This window comes from Babylonia areolata, chromosome 5 (genome assembly GCF_041734735.1).
Source record: "Babylonia areolata isolate BAREFJ2019XMU chromosome 5, ASM4173473v1, whole genome shotgun sequence".
NCBI classification, from domain to species: domain Eukaryota; kingdom Metazoa; phylum Mollusca; class Gastropoda; order Neogastropoda; family Buccinidae; genus Babylonia; species Babylonia areolata.
In genome coordinates, this window is record NC_134880.1 from 7231104 (window position 1) to 7248603 (window position 17500).

Here is a 17500-nt window from a genome sequence, read left to right on the forward strand (position 1 = left end):
AGATGACCTCAACGTGTCCTGCGAGGCCATCATCCCTGTGGTCTCTGTCTGTCTCGAAGATAAAGTAGAGGACCAACAGGCTGGCAAGGGTATGTTTCTTCCTCTTCTTCTTCTTCACGTTGACAGAGAAAACCCTAACTATATAGAAACATATTTGGTGTCTGCCTGACGTCGCCTATGCCTGTTTCTCTGTCTCTCCTGGGTTTCTCTCTCTGTTTCTGTCTGTCTATCTGTCTCTGTCTTTCTCTATCCCTCTCTATTTCTGTCTCTGTCTGTGTGCTACTTCGTAAGGAAGTTGATTATTCTGGTTTTGAAGCTGAGCGCACTTTAGCTGCATTTGTGTTTGACAGTATGTTACGTGTAGACGTGTCGTCATGTGAAGTTTGGATGACATAATGTTCACATACCCCTTCATAAAGAGCCCTGACCTATACGTGAATGAACCATCTTGAAATTTTGAAACAATCTCTGTCCGTCCGTCTGTCTGTCTCTCTGTCTGTCCGTCTGTCTGTCTGTCTGTCTGTCCGTCTGTCTGTCTGTCTGTCTGTCTGTCTGTCTGTCCGTCTGTCTGTCTCTCTGTCTGTCTGTCTGTCTGTCTGTCTGTCTGTCTCCATTTATCTCCTTTCTCTCTCTTCGTTTTTCGCCTCCCGCAAAACCCCCCTCTCTCTCTCTGTCCCTTACATCCTCTATCTGTTTGCCTGGCCTTTCTCTCTCTCTCCCTTTGTACACACACACACACACACACACACACACACACACAAACAAACTCTCTCTCTCTCTCTCTCTCTCTCTCTCTCTGTCAGTCTCTCTGTCTCTCTTAGCACTTGTGTGGCTGGGCATGCCTTTTCTGAACGGCAGGAAACTCAACAACCAAGGAGGACAGTCCTGCCGAGGACGAGGGCAGGTTGTCTCCCTTCTTTACGGGTCTGACCATTGGGCTGGCGGCGGGCCTCGCAGTCGTCCTGCTTCCGGTTGTCGCGGTCCTCGTCTGGGTGTGGCGGAGAGGCGGGAACGTTCCGTGCTCCCGTGAGTAGCCACCGCCAGCATCCCCGCCGTTTTCTCTGTCCGAAATCGATAACGTCATCTTTGCCGTCATCGTTGGTTCGTTCGCTGTCGTCGTTGCCTCCGTTGTCATCATTGCTGGCGCTGTCATCGCCATCCTCGTTGAAACCGTCATGTCTTCTTTGCCATGTGGCCGTCATCGTCATCGTCATTATTATCATTATCGCTTCTGTCATAAAATGACCTGACATTGCACAGTGACGATGAGAATGACAGCTGTAAAACTGACATGACCGATGATGATGATGATGATGACGGTGATGATGATGATGATAATAGTGGTAATGGTAGTGGTGGAGTGTATTTTGATGGTGATGATGATGATGATGACGATGATGATGGTGATGATGATAATGATGGTAGTGGTAATGGTGATGGTAGTGGTGCTGTGTATCACGATGGTGATGATAATGATGACGATGATGGTGATGATGATGATAATGGTGGTGGTGGTGGTAATGGTGATGGTGATGTTGGTGACGATGATGATGACTATGGTGGTGATGGTTATGATGATGATGAACGATAATGATCACGACAAGTGTGGTGACGACAGCTCCGGTGACGATCATGATGGTAGTGGTGATGGTGATGATGATGATGGTGGTGTGTACTATGATGATGATGATGACGACGACGATATGATGATGATGATAATGGCGATCTGATGATGGTGGTGGTGGTGGTGGTGATGATGACAACTTCACCTTCAGTGACGATCAAAACGAGATTAACTACAGCATTATGAACCAGCGATTGTCTATTCTTCGCCATGTGTATTGGATGATGTGATGATTTCAGGGTCACCTGGCGCAGAAGCTGCCGGCAGCAGACGGTAAGATTTTTTCCCGCTTTTTCCCATAACTGTATCTCGACTCCCTCTCTCTCTGTCTCTGTCTCTCTGTCTCCGTTTCTGTCTGCCTCTCTGTCTGTCTCTGTCTCTGTCTGTCCCTCTGACTCTATCGTTCTCTCTCTCTCTCTCTGTCCCTCTCTGTGAGCGATGTTGTGTCTCAGTTTGACGCTGTGTTATACTCGTACATTATACATGTATTAAGTATTCAGTATAACTACATTTATATGCGTACATGTTTGTGTGTCTTTTAGAACAACGGCAGACGTGTAACTCGGCCAAAGTGCTAATATCTTCACCGTTGGAAAATAAAGATTCTAAGTGCTAATCTCTCTCTCTCTCTCTCTCTCTCTCTCTCTCTCTCTCCGTGTCTCTGTTTCTATGTTTCTTTCTCGCTCCGTCTGTCTGTGTCTCTGTTTCTCTGTCTATCCTTCTCTGTCTCTGTCTGTCTGTCTCTCTGTCTTTCTCTCTCGCTTGGTCGCACACCGCCAATTGTAAGCGAACCATTAGCTAAGCTGTGAAACAGTGTATGAAGCTGTTTTCGAAATATTGTGTTAATGTTCCCCATGTGGCATAGATCTACTGGGGCGTTCCTCCAGCTTGCGAAACGGGGTTCACCACCAGATGCATGCCTTGAGAAGCCTCGACCAGACACGTGAGACTTTGCCTTGTGATGTTTTTTTCAGGGGAACAGAAGTGGATTCCTCCGGCTATTTAGTGCCTGTCGTTCGTCGTGATTCTGCCCCGCAGTTTGAAGGTATGAGGTTTTGTCTTCGTGGACAGAAAGAAAGAAAGAAAGAAAGAAAGGGGGGAAAAGGCAGGAAAGAAAGAAAGAAAGACAGACAACAAGAAAGAAAGCGGAGAAAGAAAGGCAGACTACAGGCAACAAAGAAGCCAAATGTGGAGTGATGGTCTACAGGTAACGCGTCCGCCTAAGAAGCGAGAGAATCTGAGCGCGCTGGTTCGAATCACGGCTCAGCCGCCACTATTTTCTCCCCCTCCACCAGACCTTGAGTGGTGGTCTGGACGCTAGTCATTCGGATGAGACGATAAACCGAGGTCCCGTGTTGCAATATGCACTTAGCACACGTAAAAGAACCCACGGAAACAAAAGGGTTGTCCCTGGCTAAATTCTGTAGAAAAATCCACTTCGATAGGAAAAACAAATAGAACAGCTCGCAGGAAAAAAAACACCAAAAAAAAAAAACAAAAAACAAACAAACAAAAACAACGGGTGGCGCTGTAGTGTAGCGACGCGCTCTCCCTGGAGAGAACAGCCCGAATTTCACACAGAGAAATCTGTCGTGACAAAAAAAAAAAAAAAAAAAGAAGAGAAATACGAATAACAAAAGCAGAAAGGATGGGTGAATGAAGGAATGAACGAAAGAATAAGAAAGATAAAAGACAACAAAAGAAAAAGACTGATCAAGAAAATTAGAATGACGACGAGGACGATAACGCCAATGACGATGGTAGCGATACCAGTGACGCCAATGATTAAGGTGTGCCTCAGTGTGTGCTGGTCGACGTGTGCCTGATCAGAAAATATGTGACAATGATAATTACTGTGATATTAGCAGTAATACTAATAGTAGGCGACGATGATGACGACATCGAAGAAGCAGTGGTGTTGATGGTGGTTGTGAATTTTTTCTTCTTCTTTTTTTTTTTAAAGAAGAATATTTGTTATGTATGTTTGCTAGGGTTAGCACTACAAGAAGAAAAATAAAGCTTGCGGTTGTACAAAATGATGATGATGACAATGATGATGATGATGATGATGGTGATTACGACGAAACTAATTATGATTGCCGTTATTGTTCAGCCTTGCTCTTTTTGTCATTGCTTGGTTTTAAGAGCAATGCACACAAACCTTGTGAGATTACACTGATATTGATCATCATGTGATTGGTAGCACGTGCATGCACCCCCGCGCGCGCGCGAGTGCGCGTGTGTGTGGTTTTATCAACCCACTTTAATCCAGCGCCGCATTTTCACTGGGCCTACCTGTGAGCAGTGAAACCGTCTGTGATGTTGATGTCAACAGTAAAAGTTCAGCAATTTGTTCTCAGTTAGTGGAGGTAGCCAAATACTAACCCCCCCCCCCCCCCACCACCACCACCACCACCCCCAGGACCCTTCCCCCACCCCACCCCTCCCCCCCACCCTCCTATCCCCACTCAAACCCCCCTCCGTCCACCAACATTGCTTTCGGACAATGAATGCACAGTGATAATATAGGTTTTGTTTGTGTGTTTGTTTTTCTGATGCGGTTGTGAATGTGTGGCGACTGACGTCATCTATCGCTCAACTGTCTTGGTCAAGATTCAATGTCTGTCTGTTTTTAGCACCAAGGAGGCTGCCCCCTTTGCCAGCCAGGTGAGGTGTTGACCAGTTGATTGGCTGACTGATTGACTGACTTAAAAAAAAAAAATACTTTTTTTTTTAAATTTTCAATTTTGATTACACACACACACACATATATATATATATATATATATATATATATATATATATATATATATATATATATATATATATATATGTATATATATATATATTTAACATAAGTACTTAAATACATAAACCAAATACATAAATAGGATAAGAAAGAGTACATGATAAATGAAACATAAGGTGCAGAAAGGCATGACGACGTACGTAATAGTGAAAATAGGTACTGCAACTCAAGTATATAAGTCATTTGAATATATCCTAAAAGAAAAACCACCAACAACAACAACAAAAAATAAACAAAAACAAAACAAAAACACCACCACCAACAACAACAATAACAAAAAATAAACAAAAACAAAACAAAAACACCACCACCACCACCAACAACAACAACAAAACAAAAACAAAAAAAACAAAAAAACAAAAACCCAAAAAACCAACCAACCAAACAAAAAAGCAAAACATACCATTACACCCGAAGTAAATCATTTCCATATAAGATTACACAATGCTTAATTTCTTCACCCAACAACAAAACATTTGAAACAAGCATCATGGAGATTTATATGTTTGAGTATCTTAACTGTTAATAAGCGTCTCATATATTGTTTCAAGCAAAGGTAAATATGGTAGCCATTTTGTCTTGAAACTGTGTATTTTACATGTGACCATTGCTTTTTATTCTTCTATTTTGTATCTTGAGGTGATATAATTTTGAAATGAGTGGATATCTGATAGGCATTTATTTCATTTACATATATCGTATATATATATATATATATATATATATATATATATATATATATATACATCTTCCCCAGGAGGATTATCAAATCCAGAACTTGGTCTGTACCTATATCCATATGGAAACCAAAAAGTATTATATGCTCGTCAAACTTCAAATTTGCACACATTGTACATTTTGTTTGGAGTAAATCTTCTAAATTTACCCCCGAAAAAATGTTTAGAGCAATCGCATTGCCAGAAAATATGCTCAATACTATCTTTAGCTTCTAAGATTGACGGACTTATTGAATGACCAATCAAATGAGTGATTTATTTGGACGACTGACGGTTGGTTTTTTTGTTTTGTTTTGTTTTTTGTTGTGTGTTTTTTGGTTGTTTTCCCTGTTCCCTGTGTGACGTAGATCTAGTTTTGGATTTATTTATCTTGTGGGATGGGGGGGGGGGGGGGTGGGGTGGGGGGGGGGGGGCTCACTGCCAGATGCATGTCTTGTCTAGCGTTCAGACACGACACGTGCGACTTTACCACGTGACGTTTTGCAGGAGTGCAGAGCTGACGTCATCCGGCTACACAGAGATTGCGGTTCTTGGTGCCCCTGCCCCACAGCAAACAGGTAGGTGGTTCTGTCTTCGTGACACGGAAGGAAGGAAGGAAGGAAGGAAGGAGGGTAGGCAGACAGAAAGGAAGGGAGAGTGACAGGAAGAAAGAAACTAACCTTGGGAAGAAAAAAAAAAAAAGAAAAAAAAAAAAAAGAAATAGGTGAATGAAAGAATGAATGACGGGTTTGACAGGTTTTGCTGATGTCATACTTCATGGAAAGATTTTTTTAGCGAGGAAAAAGCCAAGGTCACGGACATGACGGTATCAGTATCAGTAGCTGAAGAAGGCGTCACTGCGTTCGGACAAATCCATATACGCTACGCCACATCTGCCAAGCTGATGCCTGACCAGCAGCGTAACCCAACGCGCTTAGTCAGGCCTTGAGGGGGAGGGTGGAGGGGGGAGGGGAGAAGAAAAAAAGAAGAAGAAAAAATAATCAAACAAATAAAGAAGTAAATTAATATTTTTTTTAAAAAGGGAAAAAAAAAGGATAATAATAATTATAATTTTTTTTAATTAAAAAGAAATTAAAAAGATAATACAATGACTGAAAGAATAAGGAAGATGAAAATACAAAGAAAGACGGACTGACGAAGAAAACGACATCAAGGACGATAATGACAATGACAATGATAACAATAACACTGACGACAGTGATGAAGATGTTCCTTAGGGTGTGTTGGTCGACGTGTGAAATTTTTTTAAACCCCCCACAAAAATTATGGTATCAAGAGTAATACTAGTTATAGATGATGATTATGCCAAAGCAGATAAAACTGTGGCAATGGTGGTGGTTGTGAATATTTATTATGTATGTTTGTAAGGGTTAGCATTACTAGGAGAAAAAAAATAAAAAAGAAGGTTGCAGTTGTACAAAATGGTGATGATGACGATGATGATGGTGATGTTGATTATGACGAAAATAGTTATAATTGTCATTGATCTTCAGTCTCGTTATTGTTTTAGTCGATGCTTGGTTAAAAGAGAGGTGATAGCAACAGTAGCTTCAATGCACATGGACATTCTGAGATTACACCGATACTGATTATTATTTGATTGTTAGTGTGTGTGTTTGTGCTCGCGCGCGCGCGCGCGCGCGCGTGTGTGTGTGTTTGGCTCTATCGACCCACTTAAATTCCTTTTAGACTGAACTGGCAATGTCAGTTTTCCATTGGCCCACTGTAAGCAGTGACGGTGATTGCGATGCTGATGTCAAACAGCGAGAGTTCAGCAGTGTTCTCAGTCAGTGGAGGTAACCAAGGTAGCCAAATACTCCGCCCCCCCCCCCCCCACCGCCCTCAACCCCCACTCCCCCACACACCGACCCCCCACCCCCCACCCCCCCTTCCACCCTAATAGGTCCTCCCTCCCAGTTGCACTGGACAAGGAAGACAGAGTGTTAAGTGTGTGTGTGTGTTTGTTTCTTTTGCAGCTGTGAATGTGTGGCGAGTGTTGTCGTGTGTGTCTCGGAGCTGTCTGTTAAGATGGGGTGGTGGTTTGTTTCAGGTCGCGGCCGGCAAATGGAGACCTCTTTCACACCCCGGTGAGGTGTTGATTGATCGATTGGTTGATCGGCTGATTGACCGACATATTGATTGACTGGATGACTGACTTACCTAGTGACTGGTTGAGTGGTTGATATATCGTCTGAATGACTGACTGACTGTTGATTGCTTTTTGGGGTGTTTATCTGACGAACGAGAGGCAAAAGAAGTAGACTGGTTGATTAACCGAATGGATGATTGTCTAACTGACTCACTTATTGATTAACCGAATGATTGATTTGATGTCTGAAAATAAAATACAAGTTTCTTCTCTTCTACCCATGATCACTCCTCGTATTTTTTCCTCCCCCCCCCCTTTTTTTTGTTTTTTTTGTTTTTTTTTTGGTTGTTGTTGTTGTTTTTTGTTAACTAACTCGTAATTTCATGATTTGTTTCTTTCGAAGACTGCAAGTCCCTCTGTTCAATCTTCCCGAAGAGGCCCTTTGATCCTGCGGCTTTCGTTCTCCTCATGTGCCCCCCCCCCCCCCCCCCCGCCCTCCCCCCTGAACAATTATATAAAATGTGCTCTGACAAAATTTAGATTTGGTATTTCTAATATTGCTTCTCATAGTTTCAAGTATAGCATTTTAAATGAACTAATGGATACATGCCGTTTATGCAGTCTGGGTAAAGAAGATAATTGTATTTTTGATATAATTGTATCTATGTTTTAACCCGGTGTTCGGTTGTCTCTGTGTGTGTCTGTGTGTGTGTGTCTGTGTGTCCGTGGTAAACTTTGACATTTTCTCTGCAAATACGTTGTCAGTTGACACCAAATTAGGCATAAAAATAGGAAAAATTCAGTTCTTTCCAGTCATCTTGTTTAAAACAATATTGCACCTCTGGGATGGGCACAAAAAAATAAAAAATGAAGCCTAATTACATGCAAACTGCATTTACTGTTATATTTATATTTTTTGCATTCTCTAAACATGGCACTTTGATCTGATATTCGACACAACAACAAGAGCAGTCATTATTATCATTTTTGGTTCAAACAGGAACTTCTTTTGCTAAGCATGGAAGTTTTATTTATTTTGCAAACGTTTTGGTGCAGATAGTAAAAAAAGGGAAATTACTCTGTAATTAATGCTAGGCGACTTAATTTGCTTTAAACTGATCTTTCTCATCTTAAACATTACATTTTTTTCTTTCCTTTTCGTTTTTCTTCTCCCAAGCTTATCCATCATATTTAATACAGAAAACTTTTCAACCATTTTTAAATTCTCTTCTTTTTTTTTCCTCCTAATGATTCCTTTACAGGATAAAGCGTGAAGCACAAGTGCGTCTTGAAGACTTTGCCTCTTGTTTGTTATGTTGCCCTGTTTTGTGTAGCCTTAGACAAAAAAACTTATTCAACCGAAATATAGAGGTCCGTCTAATTCTAGGTTCAGTTTACTTATGTCTTTAAGACAGGGAATGTACTCTGTATAACTTAGCCATATATACATGAAGCATGGAAGAGATTACGTACAGTTATCTCGTGAATGTTGTTGAATATTTGTGTTAACTCTTTTTGGTTGATCTGAATTGTCTATTTACTGTGTCATGTAATTTTCTCATTATCATTTATCAATGAATCCCCCTTCAGTAAGGGGCTCTGGCCTTATCTGAACGAACATTCGTTCGTTTGTTCTCTGTCATACTTCGGTGCCATTTCGGCAAAGGTATTCTTTGCTTTAAAATTTCTAGGAAACCACACATAACCATCAACATTGTCGATTAAAATATTCTGGATGAAGTTTAACCAGTTTGAGGTAAAGTCGGCAACTGAAAAAAAATCTGTGTTTAATAGGAAATACTTTCCTCAAGAATATTTTTTTCTTAAATGCTGCGTTTGTATTTGTATGTTTTTTCACAAAGATATCTTTTCAGGGGTGATGAAACGCCATGATTAAATGTTTGAACTGCTTGGCATACAAACCCCTTCCTTTTTTTTATCACTGAAATATGTCAGATTTATACAGACAATAACATCAAAAGTGTTGTATTTTTAGACATCTACTATTGTTGTCAGCAAGCATGGTCCATTGATGTTCACATAATTACTGTTGCTTTTTACGTCCTCAGAATAAGTGTAGGTGTGACACTGTTGTTGGTTATTGTCCACTCCTGTGTGTTAAGAGGTTCAGAGTTCTTATCTACTGTACAGAGTTTTCCTTATAACATGGGTGTTGAGAGTTGTAATAGTGTCTGCAGTACAGTTTTCCTTATAACCTGTGTGTTCAGAGTTGTAATAGTGTGTACTGTACAGAGTTTTCCTTATAACCTGTGTGTTCAGAGTTGTAATAGTGTGTACTGTACAGAGTTTTCCTTATAACCTGTGTGTTCAGAGTTGTAATAGTGTGTACTGTACAGAGTTTTCCTTATAACCTGTGTGTTCAGAGTTGTAATAGTGTGTACTGTACAGAGTTTTCCTTATAACCTGTGTGTTCAGAGTTGTAATAGTGTGTACTGTACAGAGCTTTCCTTATAACCTGTGTGTTCAGAGTTGTAATAGTGTCTATTGTACAGTTTTCCTTATAACCTGTGTGTTCAGAGTTGTAATAGTGTGTACTGTGCAGAGTTTTCCTTATAGCCTGTGTGTTCAGAGTTGTAATAGTGTGTACTGTACAGAGTTTTCCTTATAACCTGTGTGTTCAGAGTTATAATAGTGTGTACTGTACAGTTTTCCTTATAACCTGTGTGTTCAGAGTTGTAATAGTGTGTACTGTACAGAGTTTTCCTTATAACCTGTGTGTTGAGAGTTGTAATAGTGTGTACTGTATAGAGTTTTCCTTATAACCTGTGTGTTCAGAGTTGCAATAGTGTGTACTGTACAGAGTTTTCCTTATAACCATGTACACCTGCGGGATTGTTCTGCATTAAACCTTTCTTGTCTTGATTTGACTTGGATCATATTGTGTACGACTGACAAGTTCACATACACATGGTGATTTCTTTGCAATGTTTCATAAGTGGGCTATTTAGTAACGGTCTGATAATTAAACATACATAAGTGGAGTGATGGCCTAGAGGTAACGCGTCCGCCTAGGAAGCGAGAGAATCTGAGCGTGCTGGTTCGAATCACGGCTCAGCCGCCGATATTTTCTTCCCCTCCACTAGACCTGGAGTGGTGGTCTGGACGCTAGTCATTCGGATGAGACGATAAACCGAGGTCCCGTGTGCAGCATGCACTTAGCGCACGTAAAAGAACCCACGGCAACAAAAGCGTTGTTCCTGGCAAAATTCTTTAGAAATATCCACTTCGATAGGAAAAAACAAATAAAACTGCACGCAGGAAAAAAAAACAAAACAAAAAAAAAACGGGTGGCGCTGTAGTGTAGCGACGCGCTCTCCCAGGGGAGAGCAGCCCGAATTTCACACAGAGAAATCTGTTGTGATAAAAAGAAATACAAATACATACACACATACATACATTGGAAGATTAAGAATATTTAACCCTTTGACCTATTTCGGGGAATGGGGGGTGGAGGGTGGGGGGTGGGGGGGAGGTATTACAAGACTTAAAGACGACTAGTATACGCAAGGGGTATTCAATCAATTATCAGCCACTGCACATCTGAAAACCACATAAGACAATGGCGGGTTACGCATGCTCTCACCCCCACACACCCCCACACACCCACACACACACGCACAAACATACACATGCACGCACACACACACACACACACACACGCACACACACACACACACTATGCATGCATAGATATCTTCCGCATGGATTGACTACAAAACACAATGGCAAAAGCACCACAGACCTCGTGCGCCCTTCCATGTTATTCTAATCCTCCAGGAGATAGAATAGAATAGAATTGAACAGAATATGTCTTTGTTACCAAGTGTACCGGGGTCACAAGGAATATTGGGGGGGGGGGGGGGAGTGGGGGGGATAGTACATAACAAGATACGAACATAAATCGAAAATCATACACAAACACACAGATATAGTAGAAATTAGGATACATACAAGTGCATATCAATATAAAAACTTGTGCATACTCACACATGCACGCACTGCACACACACACACACACACACATGCACGCACGCACACACACATGCACGCACGCACACACACACACACACGCGCGCGCGCGCACACACACACACACACAAACTCTCTCTCCCTCTCTCTCTCTCTCTCTCTCTCTCTCTCTCACACACACACACACACACACACACACACAAACACACACACGTTTGAACAGAAGCTGCATATTACATGTGGATGGGGCTGATGACTAGATCTTCAGGTAGATGGATGTCGATGAAGGCAATGATAAAAATATCAAGAAGAAGAAGAACAAAACTAAAACCTAGTTTATGCACCATCACAGCGATAACGGCAGCAGCTATAGCAGTCAATATACCACAGTAAAAGAAATGAGTGAATACAATGAGACAAACCAGGAGCTCTGGTGATTGATTTCACTTCATGATTCCATGCAGCTCGTCCTTTCGTTAACAGGATTCTTTTCAGATGTTACTCAATCATGATGAAAACATATACTATTCATGGTACGGATGCTCCACACGCGCACACACACACACACACACGCGCGCGCGCGCAGGCGCGCGTGCGCGCATACACGCACGCACGCACGCGCACATTCCTAATCAAAAAAACAAAAAAACAACAACAACAACAAACAAACACACACACACACACACACACACACACACACACACACACACACAGAGAGAGAGAGAGAGGAGTGCAAGTGCTCTCATTCCTGACATTTCTGTCTGTGCTAGTCTTCAGAAAATCAGGAAAACAACAACATCATCATCATCATCAACAACAACAACAACAACAACAACAATAATAATAATAGTAATAATAACAACAACAATGATAATAATAATGATGATGATGATGATGATGATAATAATAATAATAATAATAATAACAATAATAATAATGATGATAAAGATAAAACAAACAGATAAATAAATAGATAAATAAACACATAAATAATAGACCAAAAGTGAGAGCAGTCTTAATTAACAACTATGCAAAATAACGGCACAAACAGCGACAACAACAACAATATATAAAACTGGTTATTGCAAAGTTGATGATGACAGGAACAGTATTAAAAGCGAACAGGTGAATAAGATTTCTTCTCCTTCTTGTACTATAATCTGAATACTGTGGAGAAAGAGAAGGGTGTGGGGGGGGGGGGGGGGGAGGGAGAGATTCAAGATTCAAGATTCAACAACTTTATTACTCAAGGATAAAGATTTTAAGGCACTGCCTTGTCTTCTGACCTGTCCTTGTGGCAACAATAACAACAATAACGATTAGACACAACAATGATGATTTTAGTGAATATTCTCTCTCTCTGTGTGACAGACAGACAGACAGCGAGAGAGAGAGAGAGAGAGAGAGAGAGAGAGAGAGAGAGAGAGAGAGATGGGGGTTGAAGAAGAGAGACAAAAGTTGGGGCTGGGTGGAAACAATAATACACGTACATTGATTGTAAGAGTATTACACGAAACAATAGCATAGAAGCATGGCTGTCAACCTGAACAAGTTATTCTGCATGAAATCGTTTATTCATATTCTCACTGCTAAACTCTGGAGAGAAAAAAAACCCTGTGCAAAGCACCAGTATTAATCCCAACTATAGAAACTATTTCAACAAATATCAGTTAAAGTACCGTCCTCCCTTTTCGCATCCACAAAATACACACAAGACAGTGAAATGAATGACAAGAGATACGTTAACTCACTCAGTACGGCCAGTCCTCTCTTCTCCTCTACACAGACCCCTCGGATGTCCAGTGGGTGTCTCAATGACCCAACCTTTAGCTTCCGTCGTCAGAATTGTGGTATTCTTTGTCAGCATTCACCTCTTCAGTATGAGAGCCTTCCACTTGCAATATTTTGATGGTGGTAATTGGGGTGAAACGCTGTTAACGTCGTCTCTTTGGCCATTCGTATGGAGAGAGTTAATGGAACAGCCAGCAGTAACACAAGCTGAAAAACTATAATAGATAAATGAATAATGAAATAAATAAAATCAAGCTGAATATAATCAGATCTGAAAGTAAAACAAAGCATACCGTCGATGCATTCAAGCACTCAAAGCATTTCAAAGGCAGAGTCATGAGTCATTTATAGTTATAAGAAATAAATACAGTTAAAACAACAACAACAACAACAACAACAAAAAACCAAAAAAAACACCACCTACTAGCAATGGCTGGTTTGTGCGCTACTTACAAGACTCGAAATTAAAGAAAAGAATTTGGATGAAGGATACAGAAGTATGATGCCCACCGCCCCACTCCACCCCACCCTGGAATACTGGTGCAATTTGGATCGTAGCATGACGTCGGAGTGTTCATGACCGCGATAGATGAAGGCACAAATGACATCTACTTCCTAGAATTTCAAGATTTATCTGCCATGATTTTGTACTCCTTACCTTTCAACCTGTCCTTGACCAGTTTATCTGGGCTCGGCAGCTCAACCCCAATGATTTTCTCAGTATCAGTATCAGTTGCTCGGAGGCGTCACTGCTTTCGGACAAATCCATATACGCTAAACCACATCTGCTAATCAGATGCTTCACCAGCAGTGTAACCCAACGCGCTTAGTCAGGCCTTGAGAAAAAAAAGGATGAAAACAAAAGATTAGATAAAAAAAAGAAGATAATTTTTAAAAAAAAGGATTAAGAAAAACTAAATGATAAAGTCTCCCGTCGGACCGACGGATGAGTAGGCAGGCAGGCTTATCTGTCGGTGTATGTCCTCATATGGGAGAAGAGGCCGATTCTGGATGCACAGCACTTCCCACAGGTGTTGCAAGGGAAAACATCTCCAGAAGTTGGGCCCTGCTTCCTTCGCTCACGCTTCTCCTTAATGGCCAGCGTTCTCTTGTTTTCAAACGTCTTTATGCCACTAGAGCACAGCATCCTCCAGTGAAAGCGGTCAAGGGCATCAGTTTCCCAGGAAGCGATGTCTATGTCACAGGCTTTGAGGTTTGTCTTCAAGGTGTCCTTGGAGCGCTTGCAGGGTCTTCCAAGTTCGCGATGGCCTTCTTTCAGCTGGCCATACAAAAGCATCTTCGGGATCCTGCTGTCTGTCATGCGGGCAATGTGTCCTGCCCAGCGTAGCTGGCACTGGATCTGCAGGCTTTCGATGCTGGGCAGGCCGCTCCTCTCTAGGACTTGGAGGTTGGAGACCCTGTCTTGCCACTTTATGCCGAGGATCTTTCGTAGGCATCTCTGGTGAAACTGCTCAAGTTGTTGAATGTGACGGCGATACGTCGTCCATGTTTCACAGCAGTACAACAAGGTGGTCAGCACAACAGCTCAGTAGGCTTTGATTTTGGTGCTGAGCCTGCCTTTGTTGTTCCACAGCCTGTTGTTGAGTCTGCCAAAGGCGGAGCTGGCCTTGGCGATGCGCAGTGTCACTTCTGCATCAAGGGCTCCGTTGCTGCATAGGGTGCTGCCCAGGTAGCAAAACTTGTCGACTGACTTGATCTCTGTGTCATCGATCTTGATTGCAGGTGGGGGTGAAGCATTGGCATTCTGTGAGCTAGCTCGTTGGTACATGAACTCGGTCTTGCTGAGGCTGATGGTGAGTCCAAAGCGCCTGCAGGAGGTTGAGAACCTGTCCATAATGAACTGCATGTCCTCATGGGTGTGTGCAGCAAGCACGCAGTCATCAGCGAAGAGGAACTCTCTCAACAGTGCCTCAAACACCCTGGACCTGGCGTGGAGTCGCCGCAAGTTGAAAAGTTTGCCATCTGTGCGAAACTGAATGTAGATGCCCCGGTCACAGTCTTGGAAGGCGTCAATCAGCATGGCAGAGAAGAGAATGGAGATCAGTGTGGGTGCCAGGACGCAGCCCTACTTCACTCCATTTATCACAGGGAACGGGTCCGGCATGTCAGTATTTCCCTGTACTCTCGCCTGCATACCATCATGGAATGATGCAATCAGATGGATTAGGCTCTCTGGGCAGCCGAACTTTAGGAGGATCTTCCACAGACCACGACGGTTCACCGTGTCGAAGGCCTTAGTCAGGTCTACAAAGACCATGTGGAGCTCCTTGTTCTGCTCACGGCACTTCTCTTGTATCTGGCGTACGGCAAACACCATGTCGCATGTTCCCCTGCCTGAGCGGGAGCCGCACTGTGCTTCAGGGATGACTATGCTGGAGACATGGTCAACCAGTGTGTTCAGTACTATGCGGGCGAAGATCTTGCCGGCGATGCAGAGGAGAGAGATTCCACAGTGGTTATCGCAGGATGTTTTGTCTCCCTTTCGTTTGTAAATGTGGACAATTGAAGCATCTTTGAAATCCTTGGGGGCCTCCCCTCTCTCCCAGATAGACTGGAACTGGGCGGTCAGCTTGTCTGTCAGCACCTCGCCTCCATACTTGTAGATGTTATCCTGGATTACATCCGCTCCTGGTGCTGTTCTGACGTTGTCAGCTTCAGGGCCTTCCTGGTCTCAGCCTTGGTGGAAGGGGCAGCTAGCGAGCCATTGACTGGTAGCTGTGGGAGGGCTGCAATTACCTCGTCAGATACGGACGAGTCCCTGTTGAGGAGGGTGTTGAAGTGCTCTGCCCAGCAGGCAAGGATGTCTTTCTTGTCTGTCAGGAGGGTGGTCTGGTCCAAGGCTCGGACAGGGGTTGATCCTGTGACTCTCGGCCCATACACAGCTCGAGGACCATCATGGAAGGTCTTCATGTCGTGAGCATCAGTAGCGGACTGAAGCTCCTCGGACTTTCTCTCCCACCAGGTGTTCTTCATCTCACACAGCCTCTTCTGTACGAGTCGCTTGTTTGCAAGAACTGGTTCTTCTTCCTCTGGCAGTCTTTATCGGAAATGTGATCCTGATGCCGTATATGCAGTGTGTTCATGGGCTTGGAGATTCCAGATTCGTTCTCATCAAACCAGTCTTTATGGCTCCTCTGTACAAAACCGAGTGTGTCAGCTGCTGCTGTGTACACAGCATCTCTAAAGGTGCTCCATACCTCTTCTACATCAGTCGATGCAGGAATTTCTTGGAGAGCTGCTTGGATTTGCTGCTGCAGCACGTCCTTGGTGATAGTGAGGCGGTGGATGTTCAGCTTCCTAGGGGGGGTTTCTGCCTGGCTGGTTGGAGCTTGCGTGTAAGTCTGATGTTCATCTTGCTGCGTACCAGGCGATGGTCCGACCAACAGACTGCTCCTCTCATGCAGCGTGTAACGGAAACATCACCTCTGTCCCTCTGCCGGAAAATCACATAGTCCAGCATGTGCCATTGCTTGGAGCGGGAGTGCATCCATGTGTTCTTGTACTTGTCCGCTTGTTGGAGGAGGGTGCTGGTGACGGTCAGTCCATGCTGCACGCAGAGCGAGAGCAAAAGCAGTCCGTTGGAGTTGCACGCCACGCCGACGCGGGCATTGAATTCCCCAAGGATGATCAGCCTGTCCTTTCTGTCTACCGCTGAAACGGTGCTGCTGAGCTCCTCGTAGAAAGCTTCTTTGATGTCATCAGGGTTGGTCATCATCGGGGCATAGCAGCTGATGACTGTGGAGAAGCGATCCTCGGACAGCTTCAGACGCAGGGTCATCAGCCTATCGTTTATCCCACGTGGAAGGCTGTCAAGCTGCCGTGCAAGTTTGGTTCGTATGGCAAAGCCAACGCCTGAGGTTCTTGGGGTGCCATCTGGCTTCTCAATGCAGTAGAAGGTGTAGCCCCCTCCAACTTCCTCCAGCTGGGTTTCACCGGCAAACCTGGTTTCGATCAGGGCTGCTATGTCCACCTGGTAGCGATCAAGCATTCTAGCAATGAGCGCTGTGTGCCTTTCTGGTCTGTCGTCTCTGTCTAGAAAGGTGCGAAAATTCCAGGCACCCAGAGTCAGGGCATGACTCCTGGTTCTTTTCTTTTGTTGTTTTCGACCGCTAGTGTTGGATGTCCAAGTAGGTGCGGTTTCGTACTAGGTACTAGGCGAGGCAGGCTTTGTTTCGGGATCCTGTTATCTCCCTTTCCCCATGTGGGGAGAACAGTGCTGTCCCTAAAAAGGGCTGCTCTGACACTGTGGTAGGATACGGGCGCCGCATCTGCCCCAGTCTACGGCGGACGACCATCACCCCACAGCCGTCTGCGTGCAGAGTCGTGACTAGGAACTGCCAGCAGCATCCTTTACCTGTCCCCGTTACCACTTCTCCATCGCCGCAGGGCTTGGGAAAGCTGGGTGTTGAAGGGCTAGCTCGTCGTTCCGACATTAGCCT

At 43.6% G+C, this 17500-nt stretch overlaps 1 protein-coding gene across 1 annotated transcript in view; it reads left to right on the forward strand.

The window, feature by feature from the left end:
• LOC143281900 (uncharacterized) overlaps positions 1–10134 on the forward strand; it is a 27991-nt gene extending 17857 nt beyond the window's left edge. Inside the window, exons 6-12 of the mRNA XM_076587182.1 lie at positions 3–89; positions 859–1026; positions 1864–1897; positions 2599–2669; positions 4261–4291; positions 5657–5727; positions 7221–10134. Of these exons, the coding sequence (XP_076443297.1) occupies positions 3–89; positions 859–1026; positions 1864–1897; positions 2599–2669; positions 4261–4291; positions 5657–5727; positions 7221–7261 (503 nt within the window). The 3' untranslated portion in view covers positions 7262–10134. The remainder of the gene's footprint in view (positions 1–2; positions 90–858; positions 1027–1863; positions 1898–2598; positions 2670–4260; positions 4292–5656; positions 5728–7220) is intronic.
• The last annotated feature ends 7366 nt before the right edge of the window (positions 10135–17500 follow it).